This window comes from Simochromis diagramma, unplaced genomic scaffold (assembly GCF_900408965.1).
Source record: "Simochromis diagramma unplaced genomic scaffold, fSimDia1.1 OVJJ01000320.1, whole genome shotgun sequence".
NCBI classification, from domain to species: Eukaryota; Metazoa; Chordata; class Actinopteri; order Cichliformes; family Cichlidae; genus Simochromis; species Simochromis diagramma.
The window spans coordinates 7,040,038-7,061,893 of NW_024386773.1; the positions used below are offsets into that span (position 1 = coordinate 7,040,038).

The 21,856-nt window shown below is 38.1% G+C and overlaps 1 protein-coding gene across 1 annotated transcript; it reads right to left on the reverse strand.

Moving 5' to 3' along the window:
• Window positions 1-3,178: 3,178 nt before the first annotated feature.
• lrrc38b (leucine rich repeat containing 38b) lies at window positions 3,179-21,527 on the reverse strand. The gene is made up of 2 exons (XM_040005587.1): window positions 20,009-21,527; window positions 3,179-8,088 (listed from the first exon to the last, which is right to left on the reverse strand). Exons 1-2 carry the CDS (start codon window positions 20,634-20,636, stop codon window positions 7,841-7,843), a joined length of 876 nt encoding a protein of 291 aa, XP_039861521.1. The 5' UTR covers window positions 20,637-21,527; the 3' UTR covers window positions 3,179-7,840.
• Window positions 21,528-21,856: the final 329 nt, after the last annotated feature.

The window sequence follows — 21,856 nt, forward strand, 5'->3', positions numbered from 1 at the left end:
TGGCAATACACATCATCACTACACTGTGGATTACTCTGACATTATGTTTTAAACAATATTGCAGTAGCAGTAGCAATTCCTATTTAGACTACTTTGTTCAAATACATGAATACTGTTTCGACTATTTCTTTAATTTGGCAGGTGAGAATGGAGGATGGAAGTCAGGTGGCAGACAATCATACTAAAATGCCAAGAGTAGCAGCTGTTCAAATTTCTCTTGACCACATTGTTTTTCATCCTACCACTGGGGTGCACCAGAGTCAGAAATGTGTGCACAATGGTAATGGGCTTCATCAGACTTGGTAAAAGAGCACGTGAGATATTTTACACACGAGGGTCAGTTTACTCATCAAGAGGAGGGAGTAGTTTCCAGTCTGTTAAGTCAGGCAGTTGCATAATGTCTCCCTTTTCTCTAGAAGGCGCTGTCTAAAGTAGAAAAAACTCTATGATGTCATCAGAGGATTAAAATCAGGATCTATCTGCATCTGGTGCTTCAGTTCTGATCATTTTTTTAAGCCGTTTTCACACGTGAGTTCCACACAGTATCAGTATAATCAGGCTGGACAATGTCGAGAAATCCTCATAACGGGAAATAGTTCAGTTCAGTCCATACATGCTCACTTCTGAGTCTGTTTGGTTTAGCCGAGACTGCTGGCTGTGCAGAGCACGCAGGAGGTGGGACACATGACGCCCACTTCCTCACTGTGAAGTCACCAAAAATTGACCTGCCTTATTCTGACATACTCACAACGGGACATCATAAAGACTTTTTTGTGCAAAATTAAATTGTACTAGACACTGTGGTTATTCAGCTGCAGTACGTGTGTAAAGTAGTGTCTGTATCTATCTCTTTCAAACAGCCTGTGACTATTCCTATAAAACTAAATTTAAAAAAAAGTTTGTATTTATCACAATAAACATACAAATATATATTAGTTTAAAATACGTTAATCTATTTTAAATTTACAACAGAGGAAATATTCAAGGCAAATTAAAGTTACTAGTTAGGGAAAAAGAGGAACATTCTGAGAATCAAAGTGAAGAGTAAAGGTGGGATAAAGCATGAGAAGGTGACACAGCATTTGATCTAACACCACCATTTTCTCTTTCACACTCATCTCCACTAAGTCCCCACTTCTGTGAACTCTGTGAACATTCAGCATCAGTTACACCAACAGAGAAACTGATCACACACGGCTCCTTTGAACTTCGCAACCTGACCCACTGCTGCCCACTCCTTCCAAAAACCTTAACTCCACTGTAAGTCACCAGACCATTATTCATTCAGTGCTTCCTCTCTGGGGGTTGGCTTACTTTCCTTTCTATCCTGCTCACTTCCTGACTTTGTGGGTCACGAACAGACAGTAAAGAAAGACGCGGAGATAGATATTTAAATGTAAAAAATACACAAATGCTTCTTTTCCCAAACAAATTTCACCTACGTCATTGGCTTAAATAATTTATTACCATGTAATCTTTTGTCATAATTGTTAAAATTGAAGCTACTCTTATAGCCTACAGTGATCGTACACCTAACGTGTAGTGAAGCAGCTGTAACTATTGCTGAAAAAGATCAGTAATCCTTCCATGTTTGATGCCATTAATATACTCAGTGATGATGGGGGTGGGAGTGAAAGTCTAAAATGGGTTTACAGGGCCACAGCGCTTCAGACATTCTTTTTCTTTTTTCTTTTTAGATGCCAGGTCCAGTTAGCTGATGCATGGAAAGAGAGGCGAGGCAGTCGCACACTGAGGGCCAAGCTTCCCAGCATCCCTCCCTCTCCCTGTTCCCGCCTCGGCGTCCAAGAGCTCGGGCCTCCGGCTGTGTAGCCATGACAACCAAATGAGGTAAATGGTTGCAGGAGAATCCTCATCACGACCACCTTCACAGCACTTCTTTTCAGTGTAGCATGAATGTAGTATGTACAAGTCTTTCCCGCATTCTGCTCTGTATCCAGTGTAGTAATTCCCATTTGGAGTCACAATAAATGAATGTCAGCTCTTTCTTTTCTGCAGTATAGCATCCGCCTGCTTTCTGTCAAGCTAACATTACACGCCCCAAGGGTTGTTTTTATCCCATTATTCTCTTCAGACGGCTTTAAAAAAACATTACCTTGTTAGACTGTATAAAAGATTCTCACAAGAGAACATGACAAAGGCACATGCTGGGGAAAATATGGAAAAATGAATCATGAGTATGAGGGATCAAGAAAATGCAAACCTCTGTCATCCAAAGAGGTTACTCCTTTGTGCCGTGCATATAGAGGGAAGAAAGGCTGCAAAAAAGCAGTAAAAGTATGGAATTGCATTGCATGTTGAGTAATCCTTCTGACTTTTTTTTATCCTTTCATCATATTGCACAATTGTCCAAATGCAGAAAGCTCACACTGACAGATACTGTACTTGAACAAGCTGCATACTTGTTATGCAAGCATATGGTATTTCATTTTTCTCCCAAGTCTCTAATTTCTCTAACACCCTTTCCAAAAATAGTGCAGCCATTTGCATACCTGCAGTGTGATAACACTGCTGTGTGAAATAACACACTGTGCAGTGTTTACAGATGAGCCTTCCTCATTTGCTGCTGTGACAAGAGAAAAGCTGTCAGGTCCAGGGAAACGAAAGGAAGACAGTCACAATTATTATGGGGTCATTTAAAGACTTTGCAGGCTTCGTGACGAATCACATTTCCACTAAAGATGGCATGTGATTGACACAGAAAAATCCGAATGAATTTGAATGAGGTCCTCTTCCGTAAATAATATTTTACACTAACACACCCTTCCCCTTGCTTTCTTTACGAGTGCAGGCAAACAATGTTTTAAAATGTTTATTATTTGTCCAGTACAATTTGGTTTGTATCAGAGGTATATGGAAAATTAAACATATTTCATTAGTAGCAAATGAATATCCTTTTTTAAATCTGTATTTATACAACACAGTGTCTCTACAAATACAGACCAGAAGACAGAAAAGAAAGGATTTTATTAGCAGTATTACTGTTTTTTTTAACGAAACATGAAAATACAGCTACACATATGATCTCTTTAACAGTATCTGTTTGACATTTGGAAATGCATTCAGCAGCAGTAGCATTGTCACCACTCTCTTCTGTCACCCAGTTTAGATTTAAGCCTTACTGACATTTATCTGACAAAACATAACATGGCTTTTTTTGGTATTCTAAGCAATATCGAGACACACTGTACGAGAGCAGCCACTACTACCTCTGCTTTCCAGGGTGCACAACGCCAGAATGTTATTTTGGGGACAGATTTTGAATAGAAATTGAATAGAAAAATAGAAATGAATCTGAAGTTTATACTGCAGATAACTCAACAGTGCATGCTGTAATGTGCTGATATTGTTACTTAATTAAACAAGTAAGGGAGAGGAAACTGCCATGCTAACATATGCTTTAAACCAACGATTAAGCTAAATAAATAAATTGTTAATGTACAGTAACTACATAGTAGTTGGAAATGATATGTATCAAAAGCCTCCCTCTGATTCCTTGACTTAGGTATGTGTCTGTTGTTATTAGCTGGGAATGTAGTTTGCCTTTTAACGGAAAAATGATTCGGCTAATCTAATCCCATTTAGCTATTCCGATGGTGTCATTTTTTTCTTTAATATGTCAATATGCTCATCTACAATTACAGACTCAGTTCCTTTAAAAGTCCTTCCAATAGACTTTTTTAATGTGAACTTGCAACTAATGACATCTTTCCAGTGGCTGTGAGCAATTTCAAATGTTGTTATTTAATAGAAACTGCCACAAAAAGTTAAAACTGGAGACTTTAAAAATGAAATTCAGGTGCAAAAAAGAATTGATTAGTTCAAGCCTGTCAAGCTTTCCATTGTTGCAATGCTGCTGTTTAAAGCTATGACAGCAAAAGACAAAAAATCACACGTGATCTTAATTCTGAAGGACTGGGTCGTTCACTGCACGGAAATATAAAAGTATGCTTCTCATTGCTAGCTTACAAATGTGGCTTCAGCTTCTGATTACTTGACATGTGTGGAAGATATGTTCAGATTAGCAGCAGTTTGTGTACAAAGCTACTCAGAACCAATTAAAAAGACCTTTGTTACAATAAAAAAACACAATACGTGTTATTTGTTCTTACATAAACCTTTAAATGTTTGCTTACTATAGAAACAACCTTTGACCATGCAGTTTGATTAGTGCTATGAATTGTTGTTCCGACTTTCAAACACCTTGCTTTACTTTTCCATGAAAAAGAGAAAAAGAAGAACAGAAATTTGGCAAATGTAGCAGTAGCCAACATAAGTTTGGCTGGAGTTGATAAGCATCAAATTCCCCGTTTGCAGGAAGGAGGTGCTACCATTAGAACTCTAAATTCTCATATAGTGCAATCTTGGCTAAGTGCAATGCTGAAAAGATATGAATCTGTAAACCCACAAAAATATGTTTATTTTGTTATATTCTGCAGATATGCACCGTTGCTCATCCTGTAGAGCATGCACACCACTTCAGTATAGAAAACCAAAGCTTGACAGGCCTGCTGACATACCTAGTTACCGTTATGACCGGACAATTTATGAAAGGAGTTTATTCAGAGGTCATTTTATATAAATTTATAATAATCATATCTTTAAAGTGTACCAGATGGTGTCAAATCTAGCAAATAAACAACATCCATACAGTAAAAATCACATTGTTTATAAGGATGTGGCATTTTCAGCACAACATGTGACATTACAGGCTGGTACCAACAAACAGTATGAGATAACACAAATTTCATGAGTGTGTACCAGGATCATAGGAGTTTCCTTTGTGCTTTTATTGATGCCTACACAAATGGAAAAATAACAAAAAACAAAGAAGGCCACATTAATTTTTTGTCAGTTTCTGCAAAAATGTGCTTAAAAACGATGCACATTCAGGGCTATGACTTCTTCAAAGGGGACAGAGGCATTTAGAATTCCTTTTTAACTTTTTTTAACCACACAGAAACAATGACTATTTTCTCATGGCTCTTTTTCTATCTCCTGTTTGTTTGCATTTAGAGGCTTGACATTCTTTCTGCTACATATCTCAATTTTACTGAATTATTCATGCCTTACAAGAATGTAAGAAGCAGTACAATATACCTTCAGTTTGGGTGGCAAAAAAAGAGTCTAGCTTTCTGCTTTCCATATCTTAATAATGGAGGATTTAAATATACAAAATGCAAATATTGTAGCAAAAAGACATCCATGAAATTCAGGGCATAAGTTTATTACATTTGGAATGTGCTGTACTGTTGCTGCTTTGAATACAGATCCTGTTCATGAAGCCGGGCCACGTTCACACTGCAAGCTTTAGCGCTCAATTCAGATTTAATGCTCATATCTGACGTTGTGTTGTTGTTGTGTTAGTTGCTTGCGTGCCTGCTCACAAAACTACTTAAATAGCCAGTTTAAATAGTAAATACATTTCTAATTCCACGGTGAACTGCTCGCCATCCTAAACTGACCCACATTTGAAAAAGAACAAAAACAAAAATGTTGCATGCAGCATGCTGTAAAGAATTAAACACATGGGCCACTGAGGCCATAGTGTTTCTTTTATAAGCTGATGTACAGTGGAAGCCAAATAGTTCATAAGGATGACAACAAGGATGAGGAAAAAGAGAGCCAGCTTCTTAACACTATCCCCGCCAATGATGAAATATTCCAGCAATGTTTTCATATCATAAAAAATTCTAATTCCTACTTTTCCTTTTGGATTTCACTTTCTTTTAGCCTCATCTGCTCCCTGAAAAAGCACACTAGAGTTGGGTTTTATCACCTGCCAACAAGGCTGGGTTGTTAAGAGTGATATAAAAGCTGCGTGTTTACCGACATGACTGTTTCGATTGAGTTTGCATTGCAAAAACTCTTCTGGCTGGTCATGATTTTACATTTTTTTTGAAGAGTCATTAAATTGTTAGAACAAATATGTCTTGTCTTCACATATACATTCTTTCTACTTTTTCTACCAGCTCGCTGTACTATCTAATGCTACAGCCAGAAAGTTTTGGCAGTTCACCTAGAAGCTGTTTGCCAACAACAACAAAAATTGAAGAACGCCTTACTAACTACCAGGCACTGGACTGTTAAAACGTGCGTGACACAGCGGGGTGCTACTGCAAAACCTGGAAAACCTGGAGAAACATGCAAAGCCAAACACCACTACAGCCAGTCAAAGAATAGTCTAACATTTACCAGAGAATTTTGGTCTAAATCAGAAATTTAAAAGTTGGTATTTCAACTGATTGCTGATTTGGACACTTTTGCCTGCAGTCTGAATGTAGCCATAAGAATTTTGATATGAAATTTTAATTTGACAATATCAAAGCCTCAACTTTAATGCAAGATATCAAACTTTCTAATAAAGGTACAGCAAGATGTAAGATATCTTTAAAATATTACTGGATGTTTAATTATTTATTACTAAAGAAGCCAAACTCTTGCTTGTCACCCTCGTTCCCTTTTTCTTTTGAAGTGACCTTCCTGTTAACGTAAGTGTTGAACACTGTCATATATATAACCAAGTAAGACAGAATGGAAGAAAATGTAAATCTTTGGAGATTATACCTGTTGAAGTAAAATGTGTGTACAGTGTGATTTGGCTTTGATTTGGGAGCTATGTTTACCTCACTAGAAGCAAAAGTCCTTATATGCAATTTCTCCTCCATCTGAACCTTTGGCAGATGAACACAGTACCAGTCTATTTGCTGTAATTGAGGACTAGCCAAAATTAGGTTCACCATTTAAAGTGCATCATTTAACACAATAATTCTACATAGATTCTATTTTTTATATTGCATTTACCATAATTTATTCATTTAATTGATTATGCTGTTGATATTTTATGAATTTCTTTCTACACAGTTCACAAGTATCAATCTAAGGAAGTTACAGTATGTCCTCTTGATTTCTATGATTGTTTTACTTTACACCATTTTATTTTGTACATAAATTTGTGATTATGTAATAAATATGTGCTAGAACGTGTAGACCCACTAGAAGCTTTTTCCGCCTGCAGTACATAATTACCCAAATCCAGCTTGTTGAGCTGACATCCCTGCCACAGTCTAATTCTACATGCAGAGAGAACAACAGTATTTGCCTTCTTCAGTGCTTGTGAACAACGTCTTAATGTTAGTGAGAGTGGCTGTCCAACAGAGACTCGAGAAAATGGCAGGATATGCCAGCATATCATGTTATAGGCAGTTAAATATCGAGGTCACTGGTCAATATGACATCCTTTTTTATGGAATCAAGATCAAGCATTCTGGCCTACTCAGATAAAACCCCAGTGAAAATCATTCAAAGGGTCACACTAACTTTGAAGCCATTTTTACAGGATTTCAGATTCCAGGATTGAATGTCCTACATGACTAAATTTTGAAAGATTTTTGGTATGACTAAGACTAATACGAGAGTACTGCAGCAACACTTTTTTTTTATTATCTATTTCTTTTCTTTTTTTATATAAAGGTCTTGGCATATTTGTGTAGACTTATAACACTGAGCCAAGAGCCAGTGGCCATAAATGACCACAAGCGCTAACAGCCAAAAATAAGATCTCTATAATAGCATTTTGCAAGTGGTGCAACACACACGCTAACCTTTAATAGGACTCATTCCTTTCCAGCGTCTTTTATTACCATATTTCAGAAGTCCATGTGCAAAGAAAACAACTTCAGCCTTAACAGGGCAAGATTGTACCATTGAACAGTCCTGGATATTGGCCAGAAAGGAAACGGCATGGGGCACACATTGTCTTCTATGTTCTCTCACTGCTGGAAGGAGAAGGGCCGCGCAGTTCTTTAAAAGTAAGTCCTTCTCACTCCTCACTCTCCTCTTCATCCCCCTTAGTGCCTTTACTCCAACGCTGGAAGCAATGAACAGTTGAAGCCAGGAAGAAACTGGTCATAATGGCCACCACAGACACTGAGATGCCAGAGAAAATGATGATAAGAAGGTCTGTTAGAGTCAGGGTGGCCTGGCACTCACGGAAGCTGTCCTTTGAGAGCTGGGTAAGGGATACACGTCTGCCATCCATAGGGAGGGAGCACTCCAAACCTTTGACCCCTACATAGAGAGAGTAAATGCGATTATACAAATGAACAAGACACATTGAACCTCACATTCATTCATTTCTATACAAATTCATTCTATGGCAGTACTTACATTACAGTTTACATCATATACAAAAACTAGCACATAGTCCAGGTACTGTAGGCCTTAACACAGTTCACTATATGCACTGCACAAACACAAGAACTCTAATTTAACTCCCCACTGGTTTAAAATTAAAGGTGATGTGCATTTGATCTACTGCTCATGCAGCCCACACCTGCTCAGAACTAAAGACTATCAAAGAAAAGTGGAGAGCATAGTTTGAGCTGTCCTGTTTGTATGAAGCCCTTTAATTCTGATAGTGGAATATCTCAGTTCAACAGGGTAACGCAGTTTCTTCCTAAGTGTGGGAGCTGATTTAATAACTGTAAGGTCGATCAGAAGTCTTCACTTATGAAGTTGAAGTTGCACTGTGTATACAGTACACCCACCCACACCATGACTGTAGGTTCACTCTTGGAATGCAGCTGAAATACTGTGAAGCAAAGTGATACAGTATATGCATTAGTGAGACATGGTTGATTTTATCTAGTGTGCTGTAGTGCTGTGAAAGCAGCCCATTTTCATGATCAGTGTATTAGTTTCAAATGGTTTGGTGAATGAAAATAATTTTAAAAATAATTTAATTTGCTAGCTGCACAAGGTAGAGCTCTTAGAATGCACACGCTGTTGAATAATGACCTCTGTTGCACTTCAAAAATCCACTGATGTACAGCATTAGCAAAGGGTACTGTCTCAGACAGGGGCACCTTGACCAAACTCATCTCAAGATGAAGCCGTGATAAATCAGTGAGTGCTGCTCTCTGTGCCTTTGTCACTTTAACGTGGTTTATTGTTCAGACATTGTTTAAATGGAAAAGGACAGTGACTGTGGCTTATTGGATTTCAAGGATACAAGCCCTTTATCAGAGTCTTCTTTTCCTCTCGTGATTACAAATGACATCAGCACTGGATCATTCGGATCAGTTTTAACACGCATGTGTTGATTACAGGCCACTGATACTATCACTAAAGACGGAAGGTGTTCATGCTGACAGAGTCAGGTATTCAAGTTATTTTAATGAGAACTTGATTAACATTTGACATTAACTTGATACAAGTTCTAATTAGGTGCTAGAAATGTTCTTTCTTTTTGTATTTCTTGACCTTCATACTGCAAATGTTATACATCAACAAATTTAATGTAACTAAATACTGGCAATGTGCACAGGTGGGAAAAGTAACGTATTACAAATATTTTGTTCTGTTCTGTGCTCTACTTAAGTTTTTATTTTTATTTTTTGACAACTTGTTACTTTTATTCCCTACATTTTAGTACAAATATCTACTCTACTTAAATTTTCATTAAAAAAAGGCATTTTAGTGCAATTATTATGATTCAGACTCCACTTAAGTCTTATGGTTGCCTCACCCACTGAATCCACTTTTCATATCCCTCTTTAGGTATGGAGGCAAAGTCACTAAGTCTACAATTTGGTAACAGCAAACAGAGACATTTACTATCTACCTAATCTACTTAATGAAGACTGTATGTACTTTTTCCACCTCTGACAATGTATTGTGTGAAGAACTAGACATATGGATGCAAGTGTTAGTTTATAGGTGGGTAGAGATAAATCTTTAGAATGTGGGTGGCTACTTTCTACTGATACTGTGCATGCAAATGCACACACTTGGCAGTACATCAATTCTGGATCTTTGCTCAACAGTCAGCACAACATGGAGCATACTGAAGATTTTCAGTACTGCCCGAGAATGTGTTTGTTCAATTAAATACCTTAATTCTGCACCAAAATGACATCATGATTAATGTATTCCAGTGTAACTGTATAAACTGTTCATTATAGCCTGGAAAACAATGAGGTTTGGTGGTTCTGCTCTTTTTAGACTTACATAAAAATGCCACATCCAAGTCATCATGTTTGGGAGTAATTCTGACAGTACATATTAATGTATTATACCTGTTATAACCATTTTTCAAGAACCACGGCATTTATGTATTTCAATTTCATCACAAAATCCCAGCATCAAGAGGTTTCAATAAGCCAATACCATCAGTCCTTATGTAGCTCAAGAGGAGCATATTGGTTCCTGGCATCATTAAGTCCACGACATGTCGGCCATATGCTCTGGGAATCAGAGATCAAAACAAATTCATATTTCACTGCCTGTGAGAATACTGCTCATTCAAGTTGTCTGCGTGACATGCATGTGCTGAAGAGGCAAAGTTGGCCTTATAAAGGTCGCAATGTATTTAGAGATGTTTAATCTCCTTTCGTGACAAGTATGAGCTGAAACGTTTTGTTGGCTTTTAATGCTTTCAAAATCCACTATTCTAAGCATTGCATTGCGTAACCAGCCACATGGCTCACACTTTGAAATTTGCAAAGTGCAGTTTAAATCAGCTGGGCTTCTTTCTTTTTCTTTTTTTTTTAATTGTTATTTTTTTTCAACATTTCTATTTTCTCTGACAGTACTCAAAACTACTGCTTGGACCTATTTATAGACATTAAGAGTGTGATTTCCTCCTTTAATATACAGGTTTATGAAATTAATTGTTTTTGTATAAAGAAGCATCTTGTTTTCTGTTTTATCTAATATGCACCATCGATGTATATTCCAAAAAATAGACATGGGTAGAATGCAAATTAATTTGCATTAATTGGTTAACAGCAGTCATGCTGAATGAAAAGTCACCTCTAGCATAATTATCACATACAAAGACTGCCTGTCTTGTCCATTTGCTCATAAAACAAACGATTTACATTCATATTCACAATGTGCTTTCTGCATTGCAAATAACCAGTCACCTTAGAGACTTCGCCCTTGCCTTTTGAGATATTTCTGTCTGGTCTTGCCTCTTTCAGATGCTTGATTAATGACATCTGAGACTAAAATTATCCTGGTGAACACATGGCCCCTGCAGGAGTAGCAGCATTATCACATTTATCAAAATGGATTTAGAAAACAGATCAGTGGTAGAAAGAGACGGCAAACTTATCTTCTTCCTGGTAGTACTACTTTTTACTATTTTACTGTGAGCTAACATTAAAACCAAAAAACATTATCCCAGCTTGTTCTCCCATGGGATAAAATTACAGCCAAAATCTCACCAATGCTACAGCTGACAGCAGTTAAATCCATTATAATCCATTATTTTGAAATTACGTGCAAACAAATCTTCTCTTATAAAACGATAACAGACTCTAGACTTGTATGAATGGAAATAGCCTCTTAGTTATGAAAAGTCAAGCCGGTGCAGAAGAACCTTAAACCTGCATTCCTTATAATGGCCACAAACTCCAATGATACACAAATGTAAAACAAATGATTCTTCACCAAAGTGAAGAGTTTATGGTTTCACTCTGAGATTTCAAATCTTATTAAACAGCGCAAAATCATGATTTTGTTAAAAATGATCCAAAGTGTCAAACATTGTAACTAAACAGGGTCAGCTTCAGGGTGTAGCCACCCAGTACTGTATGAGCATATCATCACTACAGCCTTTATGATAAAGAATTTGAATGTATTCCATCACATTCCTCCTATTCTGCAGTAATTCAGAGGCTTAGTAAATATCACTATAAATATAAGTTAGATGAGCCTGATAAAATCTATGAATATCCTTTTAGTAATTATTTGAGTTTGATAAGTTGAAATAAATGTCTAAAATGTTAACGTATGTGTTTGTGTTAAATTAAGGTACTTATTTACATTTATCTCAGACAAAAAATTCAGTATGTGGTTCATAGCATTACTTCTTTGCATGTACTTAATATTTTTGTTTAAAATTGAATCAAAACATTTGAGAAATAGGTATCTATACTCATCAGTATCTTGTACTAAAATCATTAATTATTCAAATCAATATTATTTATTGTTAGCAACTACAACTAAAAAGTGTAAGTAAAACACAATAACGTAGAGTAATTGAGTACCATGAGCCTTTTTCATTGTTTTGTTCATTTTGTTTTTTAAATACTCTGAGCTTTTGTGTTTGCTCTCCTGGTTTGCCATTTATCCTTCAAGTAAAAGGCTCTTGCCTTTTTAGTGCTTGTTCATTTCGAGTTATTTCCATGTTTATGAAAATTAAATTTTCATTTGGAAAAATGTTAACATGTGGTCATTTTTTATGCATGTATTATGAAACACACAACTACATATTAGTTTGTTTGGTTTTTTAGACTTAGACTACTAGTGAAATACAATAACATTCATATTTGAATGTTAGGGGGTGATCGTGGCTCAAGAGTTGGCAGTTCGTCTTGTGATCGGAAGGTTGCCGGTTCGAGCCCCGGCACCAACAGTCTCGGTCGCCTACTGCCTACTGGTGGTGGTCAGAGGGCCCGGTGGCATCAGTGTCCGCTCGCCTCTGTCAGTGTGCCCCAGGGCAGTTGTGGCTACAATGTAGCTTGCCATCACCAATGGGTGGTTGACTGAATGCAGTGTAAAGTCCTTAGGGACTAAGTAAAGTGCTATACAAATACAGGCCATTTAATATGAAGTACAATTTTGATTACGTTCAGTTTACAATATTAAGTAGATGGAACAAAATTTTGGATTAACTGACCATCTATATTTCAATTACATTGACCAAGTACGCCAATGTTATTTACTCAATTTTTCATGTTTGTTTAACAACTACAATTATTCATTTCAACTTAATACGTTTAAGATTTAGTTATTTAATTGATCGAGTATATTGAACAGATTTGGCTGGTTTCCAATCTACTCAATATTTTTAAGTGTAAAAGTGTTGCCTCAAAAATTTTAAGTAAATGTCAGTTTTAGTCCTTAGAGTGTGGGTACAGCTCAGAACAACACAAGTCTTGTATTTGTCTCACCTGTAATTAAAACACATTTAATGCATTTATCACATTTATGAATTGAACTGAAATAAATGAATAAATTTTCATCTAATATAATACTCATTGCTTCAGTAGTTATTTCTCACAGTTATTTAGTAGTATCTATTATTTAAACAACTCTGCCTTTGTCACATAAGCATTGTTATAGCTGGAGTAATACAGGGAGCTGGGAACAAGCTTTGTGACAGCAGTTATCCAGGACATCCAATGTTAGGCTCAGTGAAGCCAGGAAACCCCAAGAGAGCCAGACTAACTTAAACTCACTTCTGGGAAGAGGCTCAAAGGATGAGGCTCTCTTTTGACTTTTCTATTTATACAACTAGTTTAAAGTAAAAAAAAAAAAAAAAAAAGTAAGTGCAATGCAAATACAGTTAACAGATACCAACTGCATAAGTGAGCGAGAGCGAGAGAGACAGAGAGAAAAAGCTTTGTTTCCTTTGCTTATACCTGTAATTGAATTTGGTACCTGTCTTGTCCAGTGTAAATATGTTTAGCAATGGGGTATCTGGAAATATAGACTGCAGTCCCTGTGTTTTGTTGCCCGGGGATAACACAAAGATGCACATTATCAACCTAGATTGAGCATATGCTCTTAAATGTTTAAAGCCCAATTCTTTGTGAATCCAGCAAAACATTTAATAAAGATATGATTTCTAGTAACTGTAACTTCACACTTACTCTGGCAGAAAAATAAGATGGTGTTTTAAAGTACACAGAGTATCTAGGTCCATGCAGTGAGTCAATGACAGCTTGTTAAGTGAGTAAGCTGACGGGGTACAATTTTCAGAGTTCAAAAACACGTATAAGGAGCAGGCTACTGTGCACTGACACAAATCAGATCCTTACACTATCAGGTATGTCGGCCCACACAGCTATGTTACATTCCTGGCACGGACAGTTGATGGATTATGTTTAGGATTATAGCCAGTCAACAGGACAGGCTATCTGCTGTCTCAGTCGTGATTGATCTACCTAGCTGTGGCAGAATGATATCAGAGGCTTGTTTCTCTTCCCTCCCTCAACACCACAGTCTTTGTCTAGATTGATCTCTGCACCAAAGCCTAAAAGCAAAATTACCCCATCAGTACATCTGCACACGTATAGTAGTTAGCTTTCATTTGGCCATAGCATACTGGTGTCGAGATACTCTCTATGAATACTCCAGCTGCGACAATGATTAACAAAACTGTCCCCTCCCTGCTGTATTAAACGGGATGAATGTGCCATTCAAGTCCAATATTCAGCGGATGTAAATAGAACAAGGCAGGCATAATTGCAGAGCGACTGAAAAATGATTCAGTTCTAATCCTCCAAAGAATTTGAAGGAAATCTGGGAGAAAATGGTGAGATGTATGCAAGAAAAGGGCAGCAGCAGGGACTGGAGTGTGGAATGTGTGAAGTGAATGCACAGCTGCACAAAATGACGAGCACGTATGTGACAGTGGGGTGAGGGTGACTCGTTCAGAAGGGGATTCCTTCTGCATGTAGACTCAGAGACATCGCTGTACGATGGGAATGTTTAAAACATCTCATCTCAAAAACAATTGAAATTGCTTATTCCCAAACACCAGAGGTGACTGTTTAAAAGCAAATGCTAGCAGATATATTTCCACTATGTCATTGGACTGACAATGCAGTGTGTCTATTGTCATAATTCATCCCGATAAAACAGTTAAATATGCAAGTCATGTATGTCATTTATGCCTCGCAGTTGGCCACATAGATGAACAAAAAAAAAAAATCTATCATGCACGATGTTACACACTCGCAGCGAGATAATGCTTTTGGCTTTTCACCTTTTATTTCCGACACTGGCAGATTATCCCTTTCTGCTTCTGTATGAGCTCTGTCTGATGCTATCCCACTTTGTAATCCTGTCCACCTTTCACACTCAGCTTTCCCTTCCCAGTACTCTCTCCTTCACATCCCAACTTTAAATAAACATTAAATTAGGCCAAGATAAATCAAGCTGTCCGTCTGTGTTAATGGAACAGATATTTTCTCTCCACGGTAAAGATAGCAAACGATCATGCTGGGTAGTATGGCAACATGCGAGTGTGAGCCAGTGGCATCATATTTTCAGACTGTGCTTTGGAGTGCGGAAACAGGTCTCAAAGGAGATACTTGATACGTTGTCAAGGAATATTCTGATTTTGACCCTGTCACATGAACTGCTAGTTTGTCGTGAAAGTGTTTAGGTCACGACTAGTGTTGATAGCAACTGCATGACGAGGCTCAGATCCAGTCTACCGTCGCCCATGAGAGTTGGCCTGTCTTGCCCTGTAGGCAGCTCTAGCTCCAATTACCCTGGCCAATGTGCTGTAGAACTGTGTCACTGTGAATTATACATGGCCTTTGTTCATCCTTAACCCAAGAGCACTGGAGACAGCAGTGGATCATGTTTACACTCATCCTTCCACTGAAACATTCATGAACTTCACTGTTGGCTAAAAACTAGACATTTAAATGGTGCTAATTCTTTTTTTTTTTAATGGAAAAGTTTATATATTTATATGACTAATCAGCTGACTGCTCAACAGGACAGTTGATGTTTTTTGTATACAGAAATGGTAAGTCTGGTTTAACTAATTAAAAAAAAAATCAATAATAATTTTTATCAGTGTTGCACATCAACTTTTTTTTTTCTATCCCAAAAGTCCTGAATTAATGCACCAAGCACTCATCATGCTGGCCTGCAGTAATCACTGTTATGCAAACACGAAATTGCGCTGTACTGTGAACTCGAAATCACAGGGGAAATCAAGAGGTGAAAAATGAAATGGGAATCCAGTTTACAGCATGGGCTCTTCAGCTGCTACATTATAGCACTACAATTTGTCTTTATTTACAAGTTTGAAATTAGTTTGAGCTAGAGCGACAGACAGAAAGAGAGATAGTTTATTAGTGCTATATTTTAATTCTGGAGAAGGATTTCTGATTTAAAATTTAGTGAAAGGCACCTCGGTTTAGCTTTTTCCTGCAGCAGTCTAGCTTCTGCAGTCTTTGTTGAATTGCTAAGAAAACAAAAACACATTCTTCAGTGTTTCTAGGTCTTCTGTTTATTGGAACAAAACCAAGGGAGCTACACTGATTTTCAGCTGGACTTTCTTTTTCACCTTCGTGTTTCATGCCTTGTTTCCCCTGCTCTCTCAACATCATTTTGTGGCTTATCATCTGCGTAGCTGGAGCAGACTATGACTTGGTACTCGGATGGTACTTTCATCACGGCTCCCGTTATCACATGGTACTAGTACACTTCCAGTAGCAGCTGTGTTTTTTTATGTCGTCATGCAAATGATGTTATCACAAGCTATTTGCATAGAGTTGCACATAATTGTTTGCTTGTTTTTCTATTCTACCCTTTTTGCAGTAACACCACTCAGTTTCAGTCTGAAGCCACATGACAGTGAATATTAAAATGAGTATGTAGTGTTTAATTGGGATACCACTGGAGTAGCCTTAGCCCTTCTGTTTTTAATATTATTGAGCTCTTGCTGGTAAGAGAGACAACATTCTCAAATTTAAAAACTATTTTTTGTAGCTATTTACCTGATTTGCTGCTTGATAAAAAAAAAAAGACATGAGGATGCAACACCCACAAGTGTGAAAAGAGCACACTAATGGAGAATTTAAATTCTACTTTCTGTCTCTGTAACTGATTTTCTCTGAGATGAGTGAGACATTAAGTGGCAACGCCAACACTGATGATGGTTGTTAGATACATATTGAAACGCTTACCAAGTCAAGCTCATTCACTAATGAGTGTCCATCTGTTTATTGTGTAACCACTTCCAATACAGCATTTCAGAGACTAGGTCATTGCATTTTTCCATGATCGAGGGCTCAGCCATTACGTTAATTAGGTCTGGCAGTTTGATTCCTGCATGTGTGAACCGTGTTTGTAAGTCCAATTCACTATAACCACAAATTCTCCTGCAATATGTTCTTAACTTCTTTAAATTTGTATGAGAAAACTTAGTTATGTAAAATAAACTTCTGCTCACTTCAAAAAACACATTCAAGGTGTTAGTGACATACATGAACATAACAACACATGGATATAATCCACAGACAGTATTTTGGTAGCTGTGTAGTTTTATCATGCGATACACAAAGCCGCTTCTATAAACTAAACACAGAATAAGACAGCAACTTGTTTGGAAAGATATTTTCAGTTCAGTTACTTGTCCTGTGTGACTGGTACTAATTTGCATTGTTTTCCAATAGACTATAATAAAGTATAATTAGTATCCCTTTCACCAAGATATTATTTATCTTGGTTTTATTAACACTAGAAAGTAAATTCCAGACATATTTTGTCTAAAGGAAATGATAAAATATTACAAAAGACTGAGCATAGACTAGTTTAAAGTCTTTACTATTAGGTTTGACTGTGCGTTTTGTCCAAGCTGCTAGGGCCAGAAAACAAACACTTTCTGATGGGAATGTAAAAGCTGCTGATGAGGTGAGATAAGCATTACGAACTGAATTTGAGAGTGTGTTTTGGGGCCAGTTGGCAGTCATGACAGCAGCTTGGCCAGGCCTTTGGCTTCTTCTTTGTTGTTGATGTCTGTCTGGCCAGCTTTTGCCTTGGTCCAGACCTCTGAATCAGTCCAATCGACTGTGTTGACTGATTCATCTGGCATCGTGACATACAAACAAACAATGTTTTTTATTGAAAAAGCAAAGAGTGCCATGGGATCTCTAACGATTAACCATTAGCCCCTTTAAAAAAGCATTAAATTCAGGTGGAGACATTGGTCTCTAGTGATTGATAAGGGAAATTCAAATCACCTTGTCCCACACAAATTGGTTAGAATGGAGGTAATGTCGACTGGAGAAGGAAATAAAGTGTGATGTGTGATATTAGGTAAGGCCAGCGCTGCTAATGCAATTCATTATCCCCGGGAGTTGACAACACATAGAGCCTGTGATTAATGCATTTGCAAACTCCTGCTTGGGGGAATTGGGTAATCTTGCCAGTTTATCAACTTTGCTTCCTCACAGGCCTAAACTTGCAAATTTGGGGCAAATGAAAAAAGAACACAGAAGCAGAATCAATAGCATGGTACACCATGGCCTAAATGTATATTAGAAGTTTGCTTTTGTGAGGTGTCAGCAGTTTGTAACAGCCAGCCACTTTGGGAGGGAGCTGAATTAGAGTGTTACCCAGTCAGTTCACAATTTTAGAGAGGGTTATTTCACACATAAGGCATAAGGGCAGGCTGGCATTGATTTGGACTACATCTTTTAATAATTAACCATGGATTTCATTACAGAATAGGAATTCTGGAAAGGATATCCACTATCTGAATATCCTGTCTGCACAAGAGGGCAAGGTAGAACATCAGCTGGCAGGGTGAGGGGGGTTGGGTGTTACCCGACTGTCTGACAAAATATTAATGTCAAACCCAAATCATTATCTTTTCTTAAACCATATGAGTATTTTGGGGCTTTAACCAGAACAAACAGCAATTGAAAAATAATCTAGTTGTCAAAAATATAAAGAAATGAAATAAACTGAACAATAACTAAGCTACATCTAAAAACAAGGTATACACGCAGGAAACACAATTGAGTTTCTTTTAAAGCAAACTATCTAAGGTCATACTTCCTTAAAAAAGGTTCCAGCTTTGGAAATTTGAAAACACTCATGTGGATGTGCGCATGTTTTTTTCTGCAAACACTCATATCTTCTTTCTCTCGGTTAACCTATTCAAGAGACGAGAGCAAGTTTACAACCCCCATCTTGAACCACACTATTATTCAGGCTTTTGATAAAACATGTTTCTTTGTTTATGCAGGGCAACATTTTACACCCTAACAGTAACTGTATCATCTTTAAACCCAATAAACTGTTCATGAACATTTTGTGGCATATTCACAGGTTTGGTTGCTGTTTTGTTTTTAAATACACCCACTGTGAGCCACATTCAAACAAAGTTCTCAGAAGATGTACAGCACAGTTTAAAGTTAATGTACTGTCAGATTTGTTTATTTTAGCTTTTTGATCGAGTGCAGTAGTCTTCTCTTTTGAGAAACCTTCTGTCTCTTATGTGAGAATGTTGATTGCGATTAAGATATTTTATATAGCCTGATAAACAGAATGCCAAACAATGCTAATGTGTTCTGTTTTATCTGGGACATACCATGCAACTCCCTTTAGAATACATTAGCTCTGCTTTCATGATGTAAGAAGATCTTACCCTGCGTATAATACTTCTGAAAGGACATGGTGACCCCCTTTGTCTTGTTTTATTCCTCAGATAAGCATGCACACATGGAGATTGCCTTGTAAAGCCTCCAAAACTTCAGTCCTGTTATCTAACTCAACGCTGCAGGCTAAATCACAGTGGTAGACAGCGTGTGTATATTATGAGCCGTAAAATTCACATGGATAGAGCAATCAGCACAGGAACAGGAGGAAGAGTCTGATTTTCAGTGGCATAGAAAAAGGTTACATGGCTGAAATATTGTCAACTAAATAGCAAATATTATGCGAGAATTATATATATTATCTTAAATATTTTATAGCCAATATAAATATAAGCCACAAATGAATGCTGATGATTACACGGGATATAGGTCAGGCTTATCTACATATTCAAATGTGAAACCATTAGAAAAGCAAGTTAGATTCTTAATGTGAGTTGTTTAATTTCTCTTTACAAATCAGACAATATTACATTTCAAGTTGCTTTCTATAACAATTGATTAACTTTATACACACACTATCCTCGCAGTTTTCACTTTCAAATGAGTGCTATTGTTTCGTATTACACACTTGGTCTCACACATTATAGGCTGTGGGGGTGGAGGGAAAAAAAGACACAAAATTAGAACAAGGGAGAGGGAGGGGGGTTTCCTCTCCTACAGGGAAAACATAAATAGACCAGAGAAGTGTTGTGGTAATGGATTTTCCATAATACTGTTGAATGTTGTAAAGAGATATGGTTTATTTGGGTCAAACACATGAAGAGAAAATGGCTCTTTTTGTTACTTACCATTTGGAAGCTTATTACTGTTCTCCGTTAGCCATGCAAACAGGTTGGCAAAGTTGCAATTGCACACCCAGGGGTTGCCCTCAAGCCTCACTACCCGCAGGGAGGGCAACTGACTCAATGCCCCCACCTTTAGGGTAGACAGCGCATTACGCTCCAGTTCAAGTTCTCTCAGAGAGGTGAGGCCCAGGAAAGCATCCTCACTCACCTTGCTCAGATATGGGTTGTTTCCCAGTCGTAGTTTGATCAAACTCCGAGACTCCCCAAATGTCCCCTTAGGGATTTCAGTCAAATTGTTGCTGCCAAGGTCCAGGAAGACCAGCCTGGAAGAGGTGCTGAGAGTCCCTTGTTCTATGTGGGAAAGGGAGTTGTTCCGGAGGTCCAGATAGACCAAGTCACTGTATAGAACCAGAAAGTCAGAGGGGATACGGTTTATCCAGTTGTCGGCCAGCAAAAGCCTCCGCACATCCAAGGGGATCTCATCGGGTAAACTGGTTAGCCCACGGCCACTGCAGTCCACAGTGTGAGGATCTGGGCACAAGCAGGTTGCTGGGCAGTTCTCCCCCCGGGTCCATAAGACAGAGGACAGCAAGATGAGGATAAGCTGAAGCCAGCAGACACATGGCAACATGGTCAAGGGGGGGAAATGAGTTAGGGGAGAAAGAGGCTTGGGGTTAGGACAAATAGGAGAGGGTGGTTTGGGGTTAGGAACAAGAGGATGAGGGTCAGAGGGCAGGAGATCAGGACAAGGGAGGGAAAGGGGTGACTGAAGGGGGTGAAGGGGATCAATCCTCCTGGAGAAACATCCTTTTGTTATGGAGATGAATTTCTGGAAGGGCTCAGGAATTGGGAGATGGCAGAGCAGCGTTGAAAGCTGCTTTCCAAGGGATCATGTAGCGAGCTGCCTGGATAAAATAATAGCCTGCCTGCTTTGAATGAGGAAAGACAGGAGGATAGTAAGCAGTAGGTAGCTTGAAAGCAAGAACGACTGCTTTTAACACCGAGGGGAGGGTAGAATGAGAGTGGTAAATAGACACGAGCGAGCAGGGAATGAAGAGACGTCGGGGGCACAGACAAGGGAGAGGGGGGTTGAGGAGGAGGCTCTGTCCGCCACACTACCCCACAGTTGATCTGGCGGCAGTGACAGACAAAGACAATAAGGTCTCTGACACAAAAGGATATAATACAAAGCTCTGATTCAAGCATGACAAGCAAAGAGTAACATCGTTACATCCCTCCATTGGACCCAGGTCTCTGTATAGGAAAGCCCGTTGGTCTGATGAGAGAAAGAGAGAAGCTCACGGAACATCGCTCAAGTGTTCGTAAGGTTGTCTCCCCTTATTATTCCTTCTCTATCTCCCAGTGCCCTGCAACATGCTGTGTTACGCTGTCAAGCCCTGCATCAAAGCTGTGTGAGAGAGAATCCAAATATCCAGGCAGAAGCCTCGTGAATGTAGATTGCAGTGCTGAGCTGCACACAGCCATGCCAATCCAACGTCTGCCTCTGAATCTACCACAGTTTATCACATGCCCTCTCCCCTCTCATTATTTCCAGGGGGCGTGCCTGAACCACGTTGTCAACACGTGATGTCACTTCCTATAGTGTTAAAAATGATGATTGGTTGTATCTTAAAGTATAAAATTTGAAAAATGTGATGCTGTTTATTTTAATTGGCATTTATGTGCCCTTAAAGACATATCCAGGAAAAAATATCTATCATGTTATATACTTTTAGAAATCTATTAATTTTTTTAAATTTAGCAATGAACATGTAGATATATCGATAGACAGACAGATGCATAAATATATAGAAGTGTAAACACATTGGTCTTTATTTATGTATATTTATG

Excerpts from the sequence above, each read along its gene's own strand:
- lrrc38b (XM_040005587.1), bottom strand. The coding sequence starts at position 20,636 with ATGTTGCCATGTGTCTGCTGGCTTCAGCTTATCCTCATCTTGCTGTCC. Across the intron at positions 8,089-20,008 it reads CAGTAATAAGCTTCCAAATG|GGGTCAAAGGTTTGGAGTGC; the intron begins GTAAGTAACAAA and ends CTCTCTATGTAG.